This window comes from Pseudoliparis swirei, chromosome 13 (assembly GCF_029220125.1).
Source record: "Pseudoliparis swirei isolate HS2019 ecotype Mariana Trench chromosome 13, NWPU_hadal_v1, whole genome shotgun sequence".
In the NCBI taxonomy this organism is placed as follows: domain Eukaryota; kingdom Metazoa; phylum Chordata; class Actinopteri; order Perciformes; family Liparidae; genus Pseudoliparis; species Pseudoliparis swirei.
In genome coordinates this window covers 13,103,889-13,125,003 of record NC_079400.1, presented here as the reverse complement: position 1 = coordinate 13,125,003, position 21,115 = coordinate 13,103,889, and the positions used below count along the sequence as shown (strand labels likewise).

At 45.4% G+C, this 21,115-nt stretch overlaps 2 protein-coding genes across 2 annotated transcripts; one reads left to right on the top strand and one right to left on the bottom strand.

Moving 5' to 3' along the window:
• The first annotated feature begins 127 nt into the window (after nt 1-127).
• Nucleotides 128-10,178, top strand: mbtd1 (mbt domain containing 1). The gene is made up of 17 exons (XM_056429040.1): nt 128-267; nt 1,286-1,490; nt 1,589-1,722; nt 1,829-1,940; nt 2,021-2,103; nt 2,190-2,307; nt 3,085-3,219; nt 3,329-3,417; nt 4,252-4,486; nt 5,502-5,557; nt 6,158-6,262; nt 6,364-6,511; nt 7,640-7,722; nt 8,032-8,266; nt 8,565-8,636; nt 9,308-9,463; nt 9,997-10,178. Exons 1-17 carry the CDS (start codon nt 247-249, stop codon nt 10,113-10,115), a joined length of 2,106 nt encoding a protein of 701 aa, XP_056285015.1. The 5' UTR covers nt 128-246; the 3' UTR covers nt 10,116-10,178.
• Nucleotides 10,179-17,377: 7,199 nt separating this feature from the next.
• LOC130203150 (nucleoside diphosphate kinase A2-like) lies at nt 17,378-20,894 on the bottom strand. The gene is made up of 5 exons (XM_056429056.1): nt 20,786-20,894; nt 20,121-20,247; nt 18,656-18,757; nt 18,394-18,506; nt 17,378-17,809 (listed from the first exon to the last, which is right to left on the bottom strand). The coding sequence occupies exons 2-5, from the start codon at nt 20,241-20,243 to the stop codon at nt 17,695-17,697; spliced, it is 453 nt and encodes a 150-aa protein (XP_056285031.1). The 5' UTR covers nt 20,244-20,247; nt 20,786-20,894; the 3' UTR covers nt 17,378-17,694.
• Nucleotides 20,895-21,115: the final 221 nt, after the last annotated feature.

Genomic DNA, 21,115 nt, shown 5'->3' with positions numbered 1-21,115 from the left:
ATCTGCACGGCCTCTGTTGTGTTTCTGTGCGGGTCGATGACCTCCATTCCCGAATTGACCAATTGCGTGAAAGTGGGTTACGCTCGCACATGCGCAGAAGGCCGCAGAGTAATTTGTTGATATCCTGCTTTGGTAGTATTCATTTAGACTTTGGTATTTTTCAAAGCTAACATTTATCCCCGGCGCAGGGGTTTACTTTGCACCGGGTGACCCAGTTACCAAGACCGTTATCTATATGAAGGGCTGATGGAGGACACCAGGGATTTGGTACGTTTAATTGGAGACATTTTACTTGCGCGAGCCTCCGATCACAGAGGATCTGCTGCTTCCTTTGTTGTTATCCGTTTGGTAACTGGCTAAAGGCTCTGCAGACGTTAAGTACGAGCACGCTCTCATAATAAACAGACACGTATGTAAATAAAATAACTCCCATTTATGTTAAGGACATGTGTGTCGGCGTATGTTTGCTACGGTGGTGTGAATTGTGGTTTTATTTACGGATAAAAACAGGTTTCCGCTAGCTAGCTGCGCTAACGCTAGTTAGCATCGGGAGCTATTTTGAGTAAAGGCCGCCCCTAATTTTGGCGTAAGACTCAGCTCGCTTTTAAATGTCCTGCTGCTTTCATTCCGCGTAGCGCGTATGTCCTGGCTGCGGCATTATTTTTCTAATTATTGTTTTCTATCTCATATTTCTCTCACTGTCTCTGGCTAAATGTATTTTTGTTTGTTAGCGCCGCTCGGAGGAGGAAGTAGAGGCTGGTGTCAAAATAATAAACATGTTGTGTCTGTTCCGGGACGTTGTGTCCACCGAGCGAGGCCTTCTGCAGCTGCAGATGCTCACTGCGGCCATGGCTATTTCAATTTGTGCATTTCGACATCTTTAACATGCAATGTTTTTATTATTATGCATTGTTTATTTATTATTGGCTCCCCCACAGCCAGCTTCCCAGGTCACATTCCTTAGCAGATGACATTTCAATGAGATTGTAAAATATCTTGACTGCAACAGTTACTGTTGCTAAATAAACTTGATGGTCCCTCTACCTTCAAATGCAACTATTTACAGTTATGATGCATAACTGTGTAGGGCTTTGGGCCTAACCAGATATGTAAAGATGTCCCTTTCTATGTGATGGACATATCTGACCTTTTTATTGACCCGACTATGAACTGCATCAGAACGTAATCAACAAATTCACTGTTGAAGATCTTCTGTTTTTCTTTTCAAATATGCCATTCAAATCTGAATGTCTTTTCTTTGGTGGTAAATTCCTTGAACGCAAAGGCGGAACGCACCCCACGTTTAGAGCGCAAGCGGAGAGACTCCTTCGGGATGTTTGATGGCTACGACAGCTGCAGCGAGGAGTCTACCAGCAGCTCCAGCTCAGAAGACAGCGAGGATGAGGTGGTGCCTTCCATCCCCGCCAGCCTGCCCATCATCAAGAACAATGGTCAAGTCTACACGTACCCCGACGGCAAGGCGGGAATGGGTCAGTGCTTGGAAATATGTCTGGATCGTGTCCGTTGGATATGTTATTGGGGATTTTAACAGAATACATGTGTCTGTTCTGTGGCCTCTGCTCCACAGCCACGTGTGAGATGTGTGGGATGGTTGGAGTGCGAGATGCCTTTTACTCCAAAACCAAGCGCTTCTGCAGCGTGTCCTGCTCTCGGAGTTATTCCTCAAATTCCAAAAAGGCCAGCATCTTGGCAAGACTCCAGGTAAGTGCGTCGTCGGGGCCTCCGCCAGCAAATTCTCATTTAAACCTATATTATTGCGAATAATATTGATATATTTTCTTTCTTTACTTTTTTTTTTTTTTACAAGGGCAAACCCCCAACAAAAAAAGCAAAAGTCTTACAGAAACAGCCTCTCATGGCAAAGTTGGCTGCCTACGCCCAGTACCAAGCCAGCCAGAACCAGGCCAAATCAAAAGCCGGTACGTTACCGGAAGAGGGTCGCGGCGCCGCTCGGCCGAGAAACACTCCGGCTTTACACTCCTTTCTGTTTTTCTGCCAGTGGTCCCCGCAGAGAGCTTCGACTGGGGTCGGTACATCTGTAGCAATAACACGATCGGAGCTCCAGTCAGCTGCTTCAAGCATGTAAGTCACAGCTGGACTTTGGGAGGCAGCAACGCCCCCAACCCGGTTTCCTGCTTTTTAAAAGCCTCACTTCCTGTGTGTCTCAGGCCCCTATGGGGACGTGCTGGGGAGACATAGAAGAAGGAGTGAGGATCGAAGTGACCAACTCCGATACCAACCTCTCCACCAAGGTGTACTGGATCGCAGAAATCATTAAGCTAGCAGGTAAGACGACACGGCAGCCCTGAACGCGTCCTTAGTATTCCTATTTTCTGCTTCCTTAATGAATACATTTTAATTTCTATGGATTAATTGGTGGGATTAGCTGATTTTTTTTCCCCTTTGGTTGGTTCATTTGATAAGAGACAATAATAAAAAACATTTCTGTAAATGTGCCAGAGTTTTAGCCAAGAGGCTTTTTTTCATCTGTAGTCCCGAGAGGCAGACGTCACAAAACAAACCTAAAGATTTACACGTACAATGTTTCTACAATATTTACACTTTTTCTATTTTAATATGAATAATCCTCTAATATAATAATATGAGGCCGCATGTCTCAACGTGGCGAAGAGGAGCCGCTTTGCGGTTCAGTTCAGTGACGTGATGCACATCAGTGGGACGCGGCCTGGACACACATCACCGGTTTACCGCGGCGGCTTTGTGCCGTTGCATTGTGGGCCTTGTGCACAGATGAACGCCGTTCCTCGATGCACGTTGAAAGTATTCCCGGTGGCTTTCTGGCTCCTGCTGCGATCTGTTTGTAGTTCGGCTTTACTGGAAGAGACTAAACCCACCGTCCTCGTCTTCTGTAGCGATGCATTCTTAAGACCAGCTGAGGAAACGAGTCCACTGCAGCTCAACCAGGGGAATCTCCGTCTTTGTATTCAGTCAAAAGATGATATTTTCTATGAGCATCGTGTTTCATAAGCTGGAGATCGTTCCGGGTCCGGCGGGGTTGGCGCTGTCGAACCGACTCGTGTGTTTCCATGTGTGGCCGCTCAGGGTTCAAGGCTCTCCTGCGGTACGAGGGCTTCGACCACGACACCAGTAAGGACTTCTGGTGGGACCTCTGCGTCCCCGAGGTGCACCCGGTGGGATGGTGCGCGTCGAGCAGCAAACCCCTCGTACCTCCCAAAAGTGAGTCCCGCGCGGTCTTGAATGAATGCCCGTGTTCTCAAGGGCAGGAGGGCAAAAGGGTTTTTTTGGTGTCAATTGTTACAGTTTATTTTTGTGACCTCCCTTACAGGCATACAACATAAGTACTCTAACTGGAAAGCCTTTCTTGTGAAGCGTCTCACTGGAGCTAAAACACTGCCACCTGACTTTAATGCCAAGGTGAGACCCACAAACGCCGCTTCGCTTTGATGGTGCCTCTTCTGTCGTTCTTTCTGTTCTTGACGGGCAGTGGCGATATCTTTTTTTTTTAAGACGGTAAAGCTGGTCGCTGATGTATTTTAAATGTACACTACCGTTCACAAGTTTGGGGTCACCCAGACAATTTGGTGTTTTCCATGAAAACTCACACTTTTATTTATCAAATGAATTTAAAAATGAATATAAAATGTAGTCAAGACATTGACAAGGTTAGAAATAATGATTTTTATTTGAAATCTACATTTTTTGTTGCTCAAAGGAAGGCCAGTTTTACAGCTTCTCTCACCAGCATAACTGTTTTCAGCTGCGCTCACATAAAAAGGGTTTTCAAGGGTTTACTACCCCTCCGTTAGTCTTCTGAGGCGATAACACAATGTACCACTAGAACACTGGAGATGGGCCTCTACACACCTCTGTAGAGACTTCATTAAACACCAGAGAATAATCATTTACCACATTAGCTATGTAGAGAGTGTATTTATGATTCATTTAATGTTAGCTTCATTGATAAAAACAGTGATTTACTTAGAAAAAGAAGAAACAAATTAGAAATTTCCTTTTTCTAAGTGACCAAAAACTTTTGAACGGTTTTGTACATTTTCTTTCTCGAAACTTGATAAAGATTTCAGAAATGGATTTGACCAACGCACATATATTGCCGACGCCAAGCGTTCACGTGCGTTGGTCCTGAACTTCCTCTCAAAGCACTCGACACACGACTCCACGAACAACAAGTCAGAGTAACGCTTCCCATCCGTTTTCACCACGCACTGCTTTTCTTCCTCTTTCTCGTAGGTACACGAGAACCTGCAGTTCCCCTTTAAGAAGCTGATGCGCGTGGAGGTGGTGGACAAGAACTACCTGTGCCGGACACGGGTGGCGCTGGTGGAGCAGGTGATCGGGGGTCGCCTCCGGCTGGTCTACGAGGAGAGCCAGGACGGGTCGGACGACTTCTGGTGTCACATGTACAGCCCGCTCATCCACAACATCGGCTGGTCGCGCAGCATCGGGCACCGCTTCAAGAGATCTGGTGAGACCCCGGCTCCCGCTCAACTCCTATCCTCACGTCTTTATTGTCTACTCGATATAATTAGATTATTTTTCTGTCTTTTTTCTTTTGTCGTCTATCTTATACATTTTTCATTTTATGTTTGTAATTTTGTAAAATGCTAAATATTATATAGGTGGAAGCTTCAAATAAGTGTAGCCCTGGGGGGAAATAATATTAATAATAAGCCACAAAAAATACATATATGTAGTTGGTAGCTTTAAGCTCATTCTCTATATTTTTTGTGGCTTATTATTATTAATATTATTTCCCCCCAGGGCTACATAAGCCTAGTTGGCTTTTTGTCTCTTCCTGCACTGAGATATTTATTTATCTCTGTTGTTGTTTTGTTTTATTGTTTGAATTGTGCAAAATAAATAAATACGTGACTTACAGGCGCGACAATTTCTGAACTTTCTATTTATTTCTGTAACTTCACGCCGATATGATCATGGGGTCACAATGCACACACGTGTACTAAATGAAACACAAGTGATACTACATGGCTACATGACTACATGATGGCTACATGATGGCTACCACACGGCTACATGATGGTTACATGCTGGTGGAGCCTGAGTTCATTCTATATATTTTTAGTTTTGGAAAAATAATGATTCCATGAATTACGGTGAAATATGAACTCTACACTCGCTCATACTTATGGAACTGTGTATCATCTGGTCAGATACAGACAGAAGGCCACACAGCCGTGTATCATCAATGCTATGATGGCACCATGTGGTTATCATCAATATCTTGTAGGCTAATACTAATATTACTGCATTTGTTAAGTGTTCAAAAAGTTGGTAAAAAGGGAACCATACAGATGTTTTATTTATTACTATTATAGATAAATATACCAGTATCGGGTATCGTGATATTTATGGCAGGTATCGTATCAAAGTTGTAATTTTGCCACCGTGACACCCCTACTTGTATATTGCTGAAGGCATTTTCTGCTCGAGTCATTCTGATCTCTCAACTTTATTTTCAGATTTCACAAAGAAGATCGAGGGTCAGGCCGATGCTCCTGCGCCGTACTTCCAGAAGGTGAACACCAACCTGTTCTCCCAGCAGCCTCTCTGTTGAGAAGTGGCAGAACACGCATGGTTTAATTCAATGTTCTGTATGTTTATACGTAAAAATAACTGTCCAAAAATAAGGCCTTTGGCTTTATCGGGCTCTTTAAATCCAGCTTGATACAATCACTCGTGTTCCGACATCACCCCCAGTCTGACCACATTCACTGATCATATCTTAAAGAGTTCAACCGTAATGCAGAGCAGAGCAACCTGTTGCAGAGCAGGAAGATCAGGACGGCACACAAAACGAGACTCAGCGCCCTAGTGCATGCTGGGAGAGGGCCCCACCTGCCTTGTGTCATGCAATGGCGTTTTACCGTTATTTCAAAATAAGAGCCCGCTATTATCCATGATTCACTTTCTCCAGGATGAATGAACCGGTCCTGAAACCGTTGACGGGTGAGAACCACCGGGATTATTTTAACCTGATAACGGCAAATTATCTGGATTAGTTAAACAGGATGAGATTATTGATTATTGCTTATTGACTACCCATCTCAGACTTCTCCAATGCCCTCCTTGTCTCATACTCCAGATAATAATCCACAAGTGGTCTTTCTCCCATCAGGTGAAAGATGTGGACCAGAGCGGGGACTGGTTCAAAGACGGGATGAAGTTGGAAGCCATTGATCCCCTCAACCTCTCAGCTATATGTGTAGCCACTGTACGGAAGGTAAGTGGGTTTAGATAATGCTCTGGGGGGTGTGGGGTTTGGGGGGGGGGGGGGGGCGTGCTCGGTCCAGACTGACCGTCAACCGTGGTGGCTCCCCAAAGGTGTTGGCAGACGGGTACCTCATGATCGGGATCGACGGCTCGGAGGCGGTGGATGGATCAGACTGGTTCTGCTACCACGGCAACTCCCCGTCCATCTACCCCGTCGGCTTCTGTGAAATCAACGACATCGAACTCACGCCCCCCAGAGGTACCGTGCGCTCCGAGCCCTTCAGCGTGAACGTAAACGGCGTTTGGTCCCATCGAGCGGACCCCAGAGGTCTGGAGGATTTAAAAGACGCAATAAAAACAATGAAACTTTTAGATTGTTCTATCTCTCTTTTCATAAATACATTGACTATCACGTGTCCCAAAAACACCCACAATGATTTAGATGTCATGGGATGCATCCATCAAACCTGTTCAACCCCCCACATACCGATACCTGCTTTTTGGGGGGAATCTGCTGACAGAGAGACACATTTACTGACAAGATATTCCACCAATTTCTTTATAATAAATAAATAATAATAAATTCAGAATGTTTTTTTTGAGCTGTGGTTCTAAACCTTGAATATGTTTACAGCCATGTGCCCCCTAACCAGGCAACACATTTTGGGTTGAGAAAAATCTGTAATATATATATATATATATATATAGTATATATATAAAAAATGTAGTACACAGTGCTGGGCCATCAGTGTCAGATTTATAATAGAATATATACAATTAACTTCATGAACTTACATTTATATTTAATTAAATAACTTTTTAAAGGATTTTAAAAAATGGATACTAATTTTAAATATATTTTGATAAATCTCACGTTCCCCCTGGATGCCTTCATGTACCTCCAGGGGTACACGTACCCCCATTTGAGAACCACTGAGAACACATTACAACACAGAAAAGAAGACGAGGCGTGTTTTCTTACCACTGTTGAACCCCCCCCCCCCCTGCCTGGGGGGGGCTCTCCTCTCCTCTCCCACAGTCCTCTCAGCCGTCAGACTCATCGATATCAATCCCAGATGTAATTAAACGCTCTCCCGGCTGGTTGGCAACAGCAGGCGGTTTTGCCTGTGAGCGTCTTTCTCATTCAACCAGCCGTGCTCTGACTCACCGAGCCGAGTTTGGGATATTTGATTATTTTTACGTGTCTCCATTTCCTAAAAAGAGCAAATAAACACTTCTGTTGCTCCTCAATGTTCATTTAGCTACTTTTAAATCTTCCATTCCTCAATATTCTATATGTGAACCCCATGTGTCCGTGTCGGTGAAGTCGATGACGTCTCCTTGCTTATGATGTTCCTGACGTCTCCACACTGACTCTGTCCCCCAGGGTACACCAAACTGCCATTTAAATGGTTCGACTACCTCAGAGAAACCGGTTCCATAGCCGCTCCCGTCAAGTTCTTTAACAAGGTAGGCCGGTTCCCCCGCTGTGTGTGTGCGTTGAGATCTTGTCTTCATGTCGGTGTCTTCCTCTGCTTTTGTTACCGCGTTTCACGCCTCGGGAAACGTCCTCAGCGTTCAGAGGACTGTTCTCTCTGTACCACAGATTTTATTGATTTTATTTATTTTATTGATTTTATTTTATTTATTTTATTTATTTTATTTATTTTATTTTATTCCAGCAAAGCAGACGTGTGGGATGTTCTATAACATGTCAATTTATTTAGATTTTCAGCGTGTGTGTGTGTGTGTGTTCTCACTGCTCTCCGACTCTCCTAGGAGGTTCCCAACCACGGTTTCCGGCGGGGCATGAAGCTGGAGGCCGTGGACCTGATGGAGCCGCGGCTGGTGTGCGTCGCCACGGTGACGAGGATCGTGCACCGGCTGCTGAGGATCCACTTCGACGGCTGGGAGGACGAGTACGACCAGTGGGTGGACTGCGAGTCGCCCGACCTCTACCCCGTGGGCTGGTGTCAGCTGACGGGCTACCAGCTGCAGCCCCCCGCCTCGCAGAGTAAGAGCACCGATGATAACGGGGCTTCTTGAACATGTCCACGAACAGTTCATTCATTCATAATAATTGAAGTGGAAAACCTCTTGAACATCACGTGGGAGCGCACGCAGCTCGGGTTTATTGTTATAATTCGTATTCCGGAGACGTTTTTATTGTACGTGCCGCTTCTCCACGAGCACGTCGTCGTCTCTCAGGAGTCCGCTGACTCGATCCCCGAGGAAACTCGACTTCCATTTCAGCTTTTCTGTGTCTGCCTCAAACGCCCCTCAGGTTACCGTCTTCTTCTTCTTCCTTTCAGGTAACAGAGAGATGCCTCAATCTGTTCCCAAGCAGAAGAAAAAGTCCCAACAGTACAAAGGCCAAAAGAAAAGTGAGTCCTCAGCTTCCTCTTCCTGTATAAACCTTCCTCTTCCCGTGTACACCTTCCCGTTTCTGTCTACTCATTCCTCTTCCTGTCTACTCCTTCCTCTTCCTGTCTACATCTTCCTCTTCCTGTACTCCTTCCTCTTCCTGTCTACATCTTCCTCTTCCTGTCTACATCTTCCTCTTCCTGTCTACTCCTTCCTCTTCCTGTCTACATCTTCCTCTTTCTGTCTACACCTTCCTCTTCCCGTCTACACCTTCCTCTTCCCGTCTACACCTTCCTCTTCCTGTCTACTCATTCCTCTTCCTGTCTACATCTTCCTCTTCCTGTCTACTTCTTCCTCTTCCTGTCTACTCCTTCCTCTTCCTGTCTACTCCTTCCTCTTCCTGTCTACTCCTTCCTCTTCCTGTCTACATCTTCCTCTTCCTGTCTACATCTTCCTCTTCCTGTCTACACCTTCCTCTTCCTGTCTACATCTTCCTCTTCCTGTCTACATCTTCCTCTTCCTGTCTACATCTTCCTCCTTCCTGTCTACACCTTCCTCTTCCCGTCTACACCTTCCTCTTCCCGTCTACACCTTCCTCTTCCCGTCTACACCTTCCTCTTCTCTCGTCTCCATGTAGTAATCCAGTGCAGCTCATCTCATCCTGTGGTGATGATGATGATGATGTTTTCAGAGCGGAAGCTTCCGGTTGGTCGGCGGCCCTTCAGTCAGGCAGGCAGGAGGCGAAGCAGCTTCTCTGGGGACGAAGAGCAGAGCCCTCCCCCTTACCCCGCCCAGGGCCCCTCCAGGCCCCGCCCCCGAACCCACCTCCACCAAACCCACAAATCAGGTAACGGGAAGGACTCCGTGAGGGGCGTCGCCGTGGAGCTGCTGACCGGCTCGTTCTCCTCTGATCTTAATATATATATATTTATATATATATATATATTTATATATTTTATCTTGACACTTGCACGTAAAGTCAACATTATCACCTTTAAACCAGACAAACGATCCAACATCTGTGCTCCTCTCCCTCTCTCTCCCCCCCTCTCTCTGTCTCTCTCTTCTCCCCTCTCTCTCCTCTCCTCCCCTCTCCCCTCTCTCTCTCTCTCCCTCCTCCTCTCCCCTCTCTCTCCTATCCTCACCCTCTCTCTCTCCTCCCCTCTCCCCTCTCTCTCTCTCTCCTCCTCTCCCCTCTCTCTCCTATCCTCACCCTCTCTCTCCTCCTCTCCCCTCTCTCTCTCCCCCCTCTCTCTCCTATCCTCACCCTCTCTCTCTCGCTCTCTCTCCTCTCTCTTCCTCTCCCCTCTCTCTCCCCCCCTCTCTCTCTCCTATCCTCACCCTCTCTCTTCCTCCCCCCTCTCTCTCCCCCGTCTGTAGAGTCTCTTCTGAGGATGAAGGAGGAGGCGACGGAGGTGGATGAGTTCACCTTCTCCCAGGGCACCTCAGACCAGGAGAGCAACGGCTCGGGCAGCTACTACATCAAACAGGAGCCCTGAGGTCCGGACGGAGCGGGACCCCCAACACACCAACCAACGGGACAAGACCAATGCACCCCCCCCCCCAGCAAGGACCAGGACCAGGAACACGGAGCGTCACACTAACTTGGAGTCACACTCGGACCTCCTTCACCTGACGGAGTACGATGCAGCGACGCCCGGGACCCGAGGGGCAGCTTCAGGCTCCTGGAGAAACAAAATGTCCTGCAGGGGGCGCTGCTCTGACCAACTCCTCTCACCTTGTAGCTGTGTGTGTGTGTGTGTGTCCCCCCCCCAAGGTCACACATGGGCATTCTCTTTCGTACCGCAACGGCGTCCCCTCTCTCCCTCTCTCCCCGTCCGAGGCGTCCAATGGGACGCGAGCTACTCTGATTGGATGAGAAGCTCCACCTTCTTTCCACGGGAGCGGGAGTCCTGCACGGCCCGCCCTGCCACCGCGATCCGGGCCGCGCACAGAGACCTGTAGAAACTGTGAGAAACCATTTTATTGAGCCAGGTCTTTTCATTTGTTTTTGTTTTTTTCTTCTCGTCGTCGTGTTGTTGTTGTTGTTTTCAGGTCAGAGTCAGCCACTGAAGGCCTGAGGAGACGCGAGGCTGGCAGCAGGAGGAACGAAGTTGTGGATATTTTTGATTATTTTCTTCTGAACAATATGCCAGCTGGACTTATTCTTTGTTTATAGTACTTGAATCTTCTTTTGTTTGTTTTCTCTTGATCTCCGAGTTGTTTTTGTCTCAATGTTCTTATTTTGCATTTCAACTGGTTTTTTTTTTGGTGTCTGTTTGGGGAACTTGATGTGCATCGTTTCATAAAAGTGATTCTATTCATAAGAAGTAGAGCAGAGATCTCACGAGCAGCTGCTCAGCGTCACGCGGCGGTTTGTTTCTGCCAGACGGCCGTTTCTGATTCACCATTACAGAACAACAACAACAACAACAACAACAACATCTGATCCAACACGATCATTCTCTCTCCACCCGGACATCGTGCGTGCGTCACCCCGATGTGCCGCTCTGGTTTATGATGATGTCACCGTGCAGTAATCCACGGCCATCGTTTTATTTCACGACTTCTTTCGGCCTCCGCCGTACGTTTGTACGTCACGCTGCCGCCGCCACTTCCTGCTCCTCGCCGTGCGTCCTCAGGAGCGTGCACGTCTGACGAGGTCACGGTGTCGGGCGAGAACTAAATGGTTCACTGGTTCTGTAATGTTGAACAGAGACGACGTCGCTGTGCAGAGGAAAAGCTTCTTTTACCAGATCTATGACGTCATACCACAAGAAATAATCTCTTTTTGTTTTTGTTTTTACGGAACACGAAAAGAAAACGGCGAGAAACAAGAGAAACCTGACTGGTGTGGCGGGGGGGCACCAGCCCCCCATGTATGCACGGTGTGGGAGGGGCCTCAGTCTCATCGGAGAGACGCAGCTGACCTGTGTGTGTGTGTGTGTGTGTGTGTGTGTGTGTGTGTGTGTGTGTGTGTGTGTGTGTGTGTGTGTGTGTGTGTGTGTGTGTGTGTGTGTGTGTGTGTGTGTGTGTGTGTGTGTGTGTGTGTGTGTGTGTGTGTGTGTCAGACCGCATTGCAGACCCCCGCCCTGCGGGTGGTGCAGGTTTTCGGCCCCCCAGACGAGGACCGGCTGGCCCGCGTGGCGTCTGGAGTCTGCGTCGCATGTACAGACTCATCAGTATGAAATTATAGTAAATTAATATCTGTAATTATTAATAGTTTCAGCTTCTGTTCCGGTGACACGCTTCAACAGTGAGGGGGGGGGGGGTGATGCTCAATTTACTAATTAATATTTCTACTTTCTTAATCTGTATATTATGAATTGCAAAAGGCTTAAAGGGCCGAACACCTTCTTTTTTGTAACTGATGAAATCACCCCCCCCATAGCCCAGGTGGTACTATATGGACGTTGATGCAGCTCACTGTTGTTATATTTGCTTATCGTTTAAAGATGTATAAGCGAAGAACAAAGAATTTTTTTTTTAATTATTAATTTTGCTTTGCAATTAATTCTTAACTTTCTTTTCAAATGGATGATTCGTGTATTAATTGAATATAACTGAACACTGAACACGCGGCTCAGTCGTAGCGTCACTCCTCGGTTTCTCATCAAATGCAAAAAAACAGAAGTTGTTAAATATTGTTTTAGGGTTAATATGCAAAGCTTCCATGTTTGTTTGTTTTTTGCCATTTTCTTTTTTTTGATTTGTTTTTAATCATTTGTTATGGCTTGGGTTGTTCTCATGTCAGAGCCACATGTATGCAAGCTAGTTTATGATTCACCTGAGCCACAGAATAACAAGTTTGTTGTTAATAATGAAACGTGAACAATGCACTGCGTCATTCTCCGAGGGCCGGATCTCAAAGTGGCATACAGACATAGATTCTATATATACATATATATATATATATATGTAGGATATATATTCTTCTCATGGCTCGGTTTATCTTCTACCTCCTGATGCTCGCCACGTTCAGCCGACACAGCGTGGAGCAGAATATGGCAGCGTGTGTTATGCAAATGAGAAGGACTACCTACCTACATAAATACATAAATAGATAATTGTCCGCGTGAAGACGAGACACCAAACGGCACACCAGGTAGTCTTCTGATTTGAATGATATGCAATAATAATGGATCCCATATTGTTGTTGCTATGTTGAATAAATCGTATATAGAGCACCTTCACATGTCATAATCACTACATTAATATAATTAACAGATCATTTAACACGCATGGTATTGTATGGTTGTTTATTTGTGGGCGAGGGCAGAGTTCAACTTCTCCGTGTCCGTCACGTCTCTTTCTGCCAGAAAGGTTCACCGTTAGATTCTCAGGAAGTTTGTGTTGTTGTTGTTGTTTTTGTTTGGGGTTGTAATTACACGCTTATAAATGCATCTTCACGGTGTTGGTCTCCCCTCGTGGAAGCAAACGAGCGGCTAACCGCGGTCGCCCGAGAGGGACCACGTGATCTCCGGGCGACCGCGTTGAACTTGAACGCCACACGCTCGGATTATTTTAGCCTCCAATCGGATGCTTTTGAAAAGTAACGCCCTGAAAGTCAAAAGACGAGCGTCTGGAAAGACGAGCGTCTGGAAAGACGAGCGTCTGGAAAGACGAGCGTCTGGAAAGACGAGCGTCTGGAAAGACGAGCGTCTGGAAAGACGTATGATTTCTACGACGAGGTCACGGGGGGAATTTGGTTCCGCCCTCATTTGCTTCCACGCAAAAACAAAAAGTCGCGGACTCGCAAACCGTCCGATGCGTTCACGTCTGCGCGTGTTTTTTTTTGTGGCTTTAAAAAAAAAAACTGCCTTCACATTTAACATTTCAGTTTGCTCTGCTTCTTCTTCTCTTGTTTTCGTGGCTTCCTGCTCTCGTGGGCGGGGCGGCGAGTTTGTTCCGTGACTCCTGATCCGCAGCTTCTCCGACCAAACGAGCAATAAAACGCAGACTCACAATCATTGGAAGCCGGTTGGTTCCGGGTTCGGATCGGGTCACGGGGGTCGTTAGCGTACTTTAAACTGCATTAGTATCTTAGTACACAACAAGGAAACAAAGACTGTTCTGTTGACTGATCGCTGCTACCTTCCTCTTGATTAACCCTAAATACTTAAAAACGCACAATCAACACTGGTCTGATCCGTTCCTCTCTCCTTGTACATATTCAACTCTTCTTGTTTCACTTTGATCCCCAAATCTAAAAGAAAGGGAACGAGCTTGAGCTCCATCCCTGTGTGTGTGTGTGTGTGTGTGTTGTAGGAGTGTGTGAACACAGATGCAGCGATGGTGTGTTCACTGACCGACGGGACGCCGGAGAACTGAACGCGATGTCGCGCCACGCTCGTTTCTTTTTGGTTGTTTTTTCTTTCTCTCCTTGTTTGTTTGTTTGTTTGTTGGTGACCGTCGTTGGTTGTTCTTCGGTCTGTTTTCCTCTCCCGCTGTGATGAAGTGTATTATGGTTGCCCATGTCTGCCAAGAAAATAAATGTAAAGTGGGCCATGCTACGAAAAAAAATTACAAAGAAAGAAGATAATATTAAAGTAAAATTATGAGATGCTAAATTCAATATTTTATTTTTACTCAGGAAAAATTCTAACAAAGTAAAAACGTGTCTGTTTAAATATAATAAAAAGTAAAATTAGCTTTTTTTTTCTTCTTCATTTGGACCGTTTAATATTTTTTTTACTTCTCTTAATTTTTGACTCGGTGAATCAAGCGTGTGGCAGAGGAGTTCTGCCACATGTGGGCAGCGGTTTTTGTTTTAGTTTTCTTGGATACTAACACGGGTCTTTTGTATGTGATAGCCCCCCCCCCCCTATATTAAACCATTATATTGTGGTGCTATATATATATTTGATAAAAATGACTTAATGTATTGGGATTACTATTGTCTGAAAATAATTGTGAGTCGAGAGGGTTATTGTGCAAAATTTATTTTGGATACAAATGAAAGAAGAAAAAAAATCTATGTTAATAATTATAAAGCTATTGATATTAACACTGACCCCCGAGGTACATTATTAGATTACAGTTTAAAGTTTGTACATCTTTTTGATAGTGTATGTTTCCTTTCATATGGTGACTCTGTGCTGTGATCGAGCTTTGATAGACTTTGTAAATAAAGCCACGCGTTGGATCCTCATGGCGGTCGTGACGCTTCTTCGTTTACAGGCTTCGCAAAACTGTTCCGCATGAACGTTGATCTGCTTTTGTAACATCGGACTTTTACACTGAATAAAAAGTATGACTTCAAACACCGTGTCAGCTCTTTAAACGCAGGGCAGCAGGACCGGTTCCTCCAGGACCGGTTCCTCCAGACCCGATCCCCTCCAGTCCTCCAGACCCGATCCCTTCCAGTCCCGATCCCCTCCAGTCCTCCAGACCTGATCCCCTCCAGTTCTCCAGGCCCGATCCCCTCCAGACCCGATCCCCTCCAGTCCTGATCCCCTCCAGTCCTCCAGACCTGATCCCCTCCAGTTCTCCAGGCCCAATCCCCTCCTGACCCGATCCCCTCCAGTCCTGATCCCCTCCAGTCCTCCAGCTGGTTCAACTAGTTTTCACGAGTTTGTTTTCCAGTAAAGCAAAAAATACCAGAGCAACGCCACGCAGAACGCTCCAGGAACAACGTCGCTGAGCTTCAGACGCTCTCATAGAATTTGCATCAAAATAAATATCGTAAAAATCAAAGATCACGTAAATGTATCGCAAGATGAAAAAAGTCTAAATCATAGCACAGCATGTGAAAAGTCATACTATATAGCAGTGGATCTCAGATCGGGGTACGTGAAGGCACTACAGGGGGTAAAAACATTTAAAATGATCATCCATTAAAAAAAAATCATTTCAAAATAGAATAGAAGTGTAAGTTTATAAACATAATCTATATATCCTATATTAAATCAGGCACTGATGGAACAGAGCTGTGTATTTAACCAAAAATGTCTAGTTAGGGGTTACATCACTGAAGAAAGGTTGAGAACCTCTGGACTAAAGCATGTAAAACTAGAATGGGCACTCGGTAGAGCGCATACCTTCGCATATCACAAGATTGGGCATTGAATTATGAACATTTTGGCATTAGTTGCATGCCAATTGGATAGAAATGTATCGTGCTATGGTAAAAAAAAGATGTTGACCTTTCCATGACCTTGACCTTTGACCCGATTGATCCCAAAATCTAATCAAATGGTCCCCGGATAATAACCAATCATCCCACCAAATTTCATGCGATTCAAGAAGATTTTGACCTGTTCATGACCTTTGACCTTGACCTTTGACCCGATCGATCCCAAAATCTAATCAACTGGTTCCCGGATAATAACCAATCATCCCACCGAATTTCATGCGATTCGGTTCAATACTTTTTGAGTTTTGCGAATAACACGCATACAAATAAATAAATAAATACACGGCGATCAAAACATAACCTTCCGGCATTTTCAATGCGAAGGTAATAAAAGTCGGAGAAAGTCAAGTACCATTTTGAAAACAAGTCTTTTGGGCGAACAGACGAGGGATCTCGTATTCATAGACCGAAAACCTTCAGCGTTACACGGCTGCTACGATTTCATATTTTGCCTCTTTCACTTTTTCCTGATCTGTAACGTCCGTGAACACCACACGGTCAGCAGCAGGTTAGGCGCAGACCAACCAGGTGAACATGTGGTCCCCAGCACGTTACATAGACCAGATGCTGTGTGTTACATATGGGTTAAGTGAACATGTGGTCCCCAGCACGTTACATAGACCAGATGCTGTGTGTTACATATGGGTTAAGTGAACATGTGGTCCCCAGCACGTTACATAGACCAGATGCTGTGTGTTACATATGGGTTACATTTATGTTACATGGATCAGAGTTTGACCCAAACCACTACAAACACATGGAAATAGTATAGTCATGTTTAGCATGTACAAAAAAGTAATAGGTCAATAAAAGTATCATATTTAGAAATAATAAAAGTTGTACACTTTTACACTGTAGGTCTTAAAGCCACTAGGGGGCGAACATGTTCGACACGAGTTCTGCCACGAACAACTTCACTCTTCAATGCGCTGTCTTTTTAAATGCTTTTAATCCTGGCTGCGTGAGATCAGAGCATAACATTTATCAACGTCCAAGAATACTGCAATACATGTTACATCACAACACAGGATCACTTGACTTCCCATCCCCGTTAGAGGCCCTTATATCTGCCTTTTAATGTTCATTGTGCCACCTGGTGTTCAAATGTAGGAAGTGCACATCCCAATTCAGTTTCCTAGTTACCTTCGCATTGAAAATGCAGAAGGTTATGTTTTGATCGCAGTGTATTTCTTTATTTGTATGAGTGTTATTCGCATAACAAAAGTTTTGAACTGAATCGCATTAAATTTGGTGGGATGATTTGTTATTATCCAGGGACCATTTGATTAGATTTTGGGATCAATCGGGTCAAAGGTCAAGATCTTCTTTTTACCATAGCACGGTCAATTTTTATCCAATTGGCATGCATCTAATGCCAAAATGTTCATAATTCAATGGCCAATCTTGTGATATGCGAAGGTATGCGCTCTACCGAGTGCCCATTCTAGTTTAGATATAAGAAAGCAAGAAAACATTTGGGCTCCAGCAAAAGTCTTTATCTATACATTGTTTGTCTTTTTCAATGACAACATAACTGTCAAAGTCAGAGCATTTTCTGATGCAGACTACAGCTGGAGGTCACAGGTCACCTGAGGGTCTCATGGACGAGTGTGAATGAAGAGACAGTTTGTACCGTGTTCATTTTATTAGAAAGCAGATCACCCGTTAACAAAAAACGACAGCCACCAACTGGACACTTCAAGGATTGAATGGAATGTTTCTAAAAAATAAAAAAAGGGAACAGAGCTGAGGAATGACTTCAGACTGGACATCAGCACGATGACATCACGATGTCCAGGGGCGGAGGACCGAGTTCTCCCCTCTAGGCCATGACAGGAAATCTGAAGCAACGGTTGACGGTCTCCAGCCGGCATGTGAGGGCCGCTGCAGGACCTGGTCTCAGTGGACCTTGTCTCAGTGGACCTGGTCTCAGTGGACCCGGCTCAGTAGAGCCAGTCGAAGGCGCAGCTCGTGTAGCTGGCCAGCTCGTCGTCCTGGAACCACAGGGCGATCTCCTTGTTGGCGCTCTCCACCGAGTCGCTGCCGTGGATGATGTTCCTAGAGGAGGAAACGCACAGAAACAACGTGAGGAAGAGGCAGCGAGGAAGAGTCGGATAACTCGGTCCACAGTAACAAAGGCTAACCAAAAGAGGTACACTACAGTCACCCAGACAATTTGGTGTTTTCCATGATCACTCACTTTTATTTATCAGATGAATTGCAACATGAACAAAAAATATAATCAAGACATTGACAAGGTTAGAAATAATGATTTTTATTGTAAATATTAATGTTGTTCTTCAGACTTGTGGCTCAAAGGAAGGCCAGTTTTAGAGCTTCTCTCAGCAGTATAACTGTTTTCAGCTGCGCCAACATAAAAAGGGTTTTCTACCACTCAGTTATTAGTCTTCTAAGGCGATAACACAATGCACCACTAGAACACTGGAGATGGGCCTCGACACACCTCTGTAGAGACTTCATTAAACACCAGAGAATAGTCATTTACCACATTAACTATGTAGAGATGTATTTATGATTCATTTAACGTTATCCTCATTTAAAACGGTGCTTTTCTTTGAACAATAAGGACATTTCTGTGTTGCACAAACTTTTGAACGGTAGTGTGTGTCGGGGTTACTCACATTCCGATATCAATGCACAAGTCTCCTCTGATGGTTCCGGGCAAAGAGTCAGCGGGGTTGGTCTCACCCAGCATCACCCTGCCGGTCTTCACTGCACCCTTGCCCTCCCACACCTGGAACACAGAGGGGGGAGGAGAGAGAGATATGAGGCCACATCTCCTGTGGTCCTCAGAACTAACATCGGTCCATGTTCATCAACTCATCTACTGGTACAGTCATTACTCCAGCTCAACAGACCAGTCTTATACACAACAACACTCACCATGGCAACCACTGGGCCGGAGCTCATGTACTTGATGAGGGTGGGGAAGAATGGCTTCTCCTTCAGGTCGATGTAGTGCTCGTTCAGGAGGTCCTTAGAGGCCTGCAGCGTGGAGACAATGTAGAAGTATACGGACCTCAGTGAGCCTTTGGGCATCGGACATGTGAACCCAAAACATGAAACGTGTTGGGCTAAACAAGAAAACTAGAAGCACATCAAGAGAAACTCGGCCATGTTGCTCGGGGCTGAACCGTGAAGCGCTTTGAAAAGAGCTGGACAGTAAAATCTTAAATTCCATAACTGACACGTTCGATTTAATTCATTTTAAGAAGCTGCACTTTACAAGCAGAGTTGAGCCGACATACTAAAGACAAACCAATGGAAGAAAAGACTCAACGCCACCCAACGAACACCCTGTCCACAGGATGAAGGTGACGCTACAGTCATTTACGTTAAAGATAGTCTTTGCTTTTAGCCACTAACTATTTGTATCGGGGAAATTGAAACTTTAAGTGCATTTCTGGCCAACCGGGCGAGAGAGAGAGACCCATCGGGCTCCTACGCTTTAGTTTCCACAAGGAAGCATTTGGTCAACTCAATGTCCAAAGCGTGCCCCGAGTCATCATCACGAGAACTCAGGGCCCTGGAGTTGTTGTGGAAACCACATTTGCAGCCAATCAGAAGGCTGCAGTGATCCTGCTCAATTACACACACTAAAAACTCAGCCATGCGTCCTAATTAATGTTCGGACACAAGCTTTCTGGCCTAGTCCGGCTTCTGTGACGCCACATCGCTCGACGTGAAGCGCGTCCGACACGAGACGAACAGCACGACATCCTCTTCGTTCACAGCTGACAAACCTCAAGGAGACAAACTTAAATTGAGCAGAAACTCAGCCGTGTTGCTCGGGGCTGAACCGTTAAGCGCTTTGAAAGGAATGTCCGATACTATAATGAACAATCTGACCAGGCCTGTCACATCACTTCTGCTCCAACGGCACACACTTATAAATACACCTTGCAGCGCTGCATTGTGCGTCAGGCCTTTGTGCGCCTCATTTAACCTACAAGCTGCTCTCATTTTCCTTCAACACCTAACTGCTCCAGGAAGTGCAGACGACAGGATTTAAAATGTGCAATTAAGGGTCACGCTGCTTCACTTCAGTCATACGGAGAGACTTTTGCAAATGTTGCGGTCTACACAAGTTCTTGCAGAATGCAGGATTATAAATGAGCACACTTCACAGTAGTCATCCACCTCTGTCCCCGGTCAGATGTTGGAGGATCAGGGCTCTTTAATTCTGAGCTAATCTAGGCTACAGTCAGGAATAGACACGCAGGCGTATCCGCTCAGAGCTCCTGAACACGGCACTCAGTGGGGATGGTTCAACACCAGCAGCCCATTTAAAAGAGCAGCATATACATATATATACATTAAGTTAAACCATTATAACCAGTGTATTTACATGCTTCATCTTCATGGCCACAAGTTTGAAGCCTTTAGCCTCAAACCTCTTGATGACCTCTCCGATGATGCCCCTCTGCACACCGTCGGGCTTGACGGCAATGAAAGTGCGTTCCTCAGACATGATTCTGAAAAAAAATAAAAATAAAATATATTTTTTTATAATATTACAATTGCAATCCATCATATCCAGAATGTGGGGGACATATTCTGGATTCCAGACAGTTTCCATCTTGCACCTGCTGTCGCTGACGGTTTCAAACCCCCGAGCAAAGTAGACAACCGATTCAACGTCACTGCAGGAAACTGCTGCAGCAGCCAATCAAACAGGCGCTGGAGAGATGAAACAAACCGGCTCTGGAGCCGACAGGTCCGGGCCTTCTCACACAGCCACATGGGCTTTTGTTCGCATCGATTTTTTGGGGGATTTTTTTTTATTCACTTCTAACCTCAGTGACGCAGACAAACTTATCCTTAAAAAAGAAGTCAACCGCAAAACAAAAAAAAGATAGTTAACCGTAGCTTCAGTTAAAACGGCGTCAGTAAGACGTTAACGTGTCTTTGGGCCGTACCCGATGGAAAAATTGCTAGCTTTAAACCTGGGAGGAACTTATGAGTATTTATATTAATCCAAATGTCACATATCTAGTAAACTGCTCACATTACCTTGAGTATAGAGTTGGCGGTGGGGAGCCGGGTAGGTAGCTGCTGTAACGGTTGACCTGGGAGGAGAAGACCGACAGAGCTCGCGCAGCCGCAATTTATTCCAGAAGGCGGAGACTGTCACACGACGGCAAGTCATATGGGACAAAACAGAGAAGCTGTTCGCGAAGCTGTTTCGGTGAAGTCCCACACGTCGGTTCTGGTGTCGCGAGAGCTGCCAACTGAATGTACAGGCTGAGGGCAAAAAAAGGACACTTTAATGAGAAAAAAGTCCAAATGTAATACAAAATAAAAGGTATTAGGATTTCTTGTGATTATCGGAGTACATTGCTA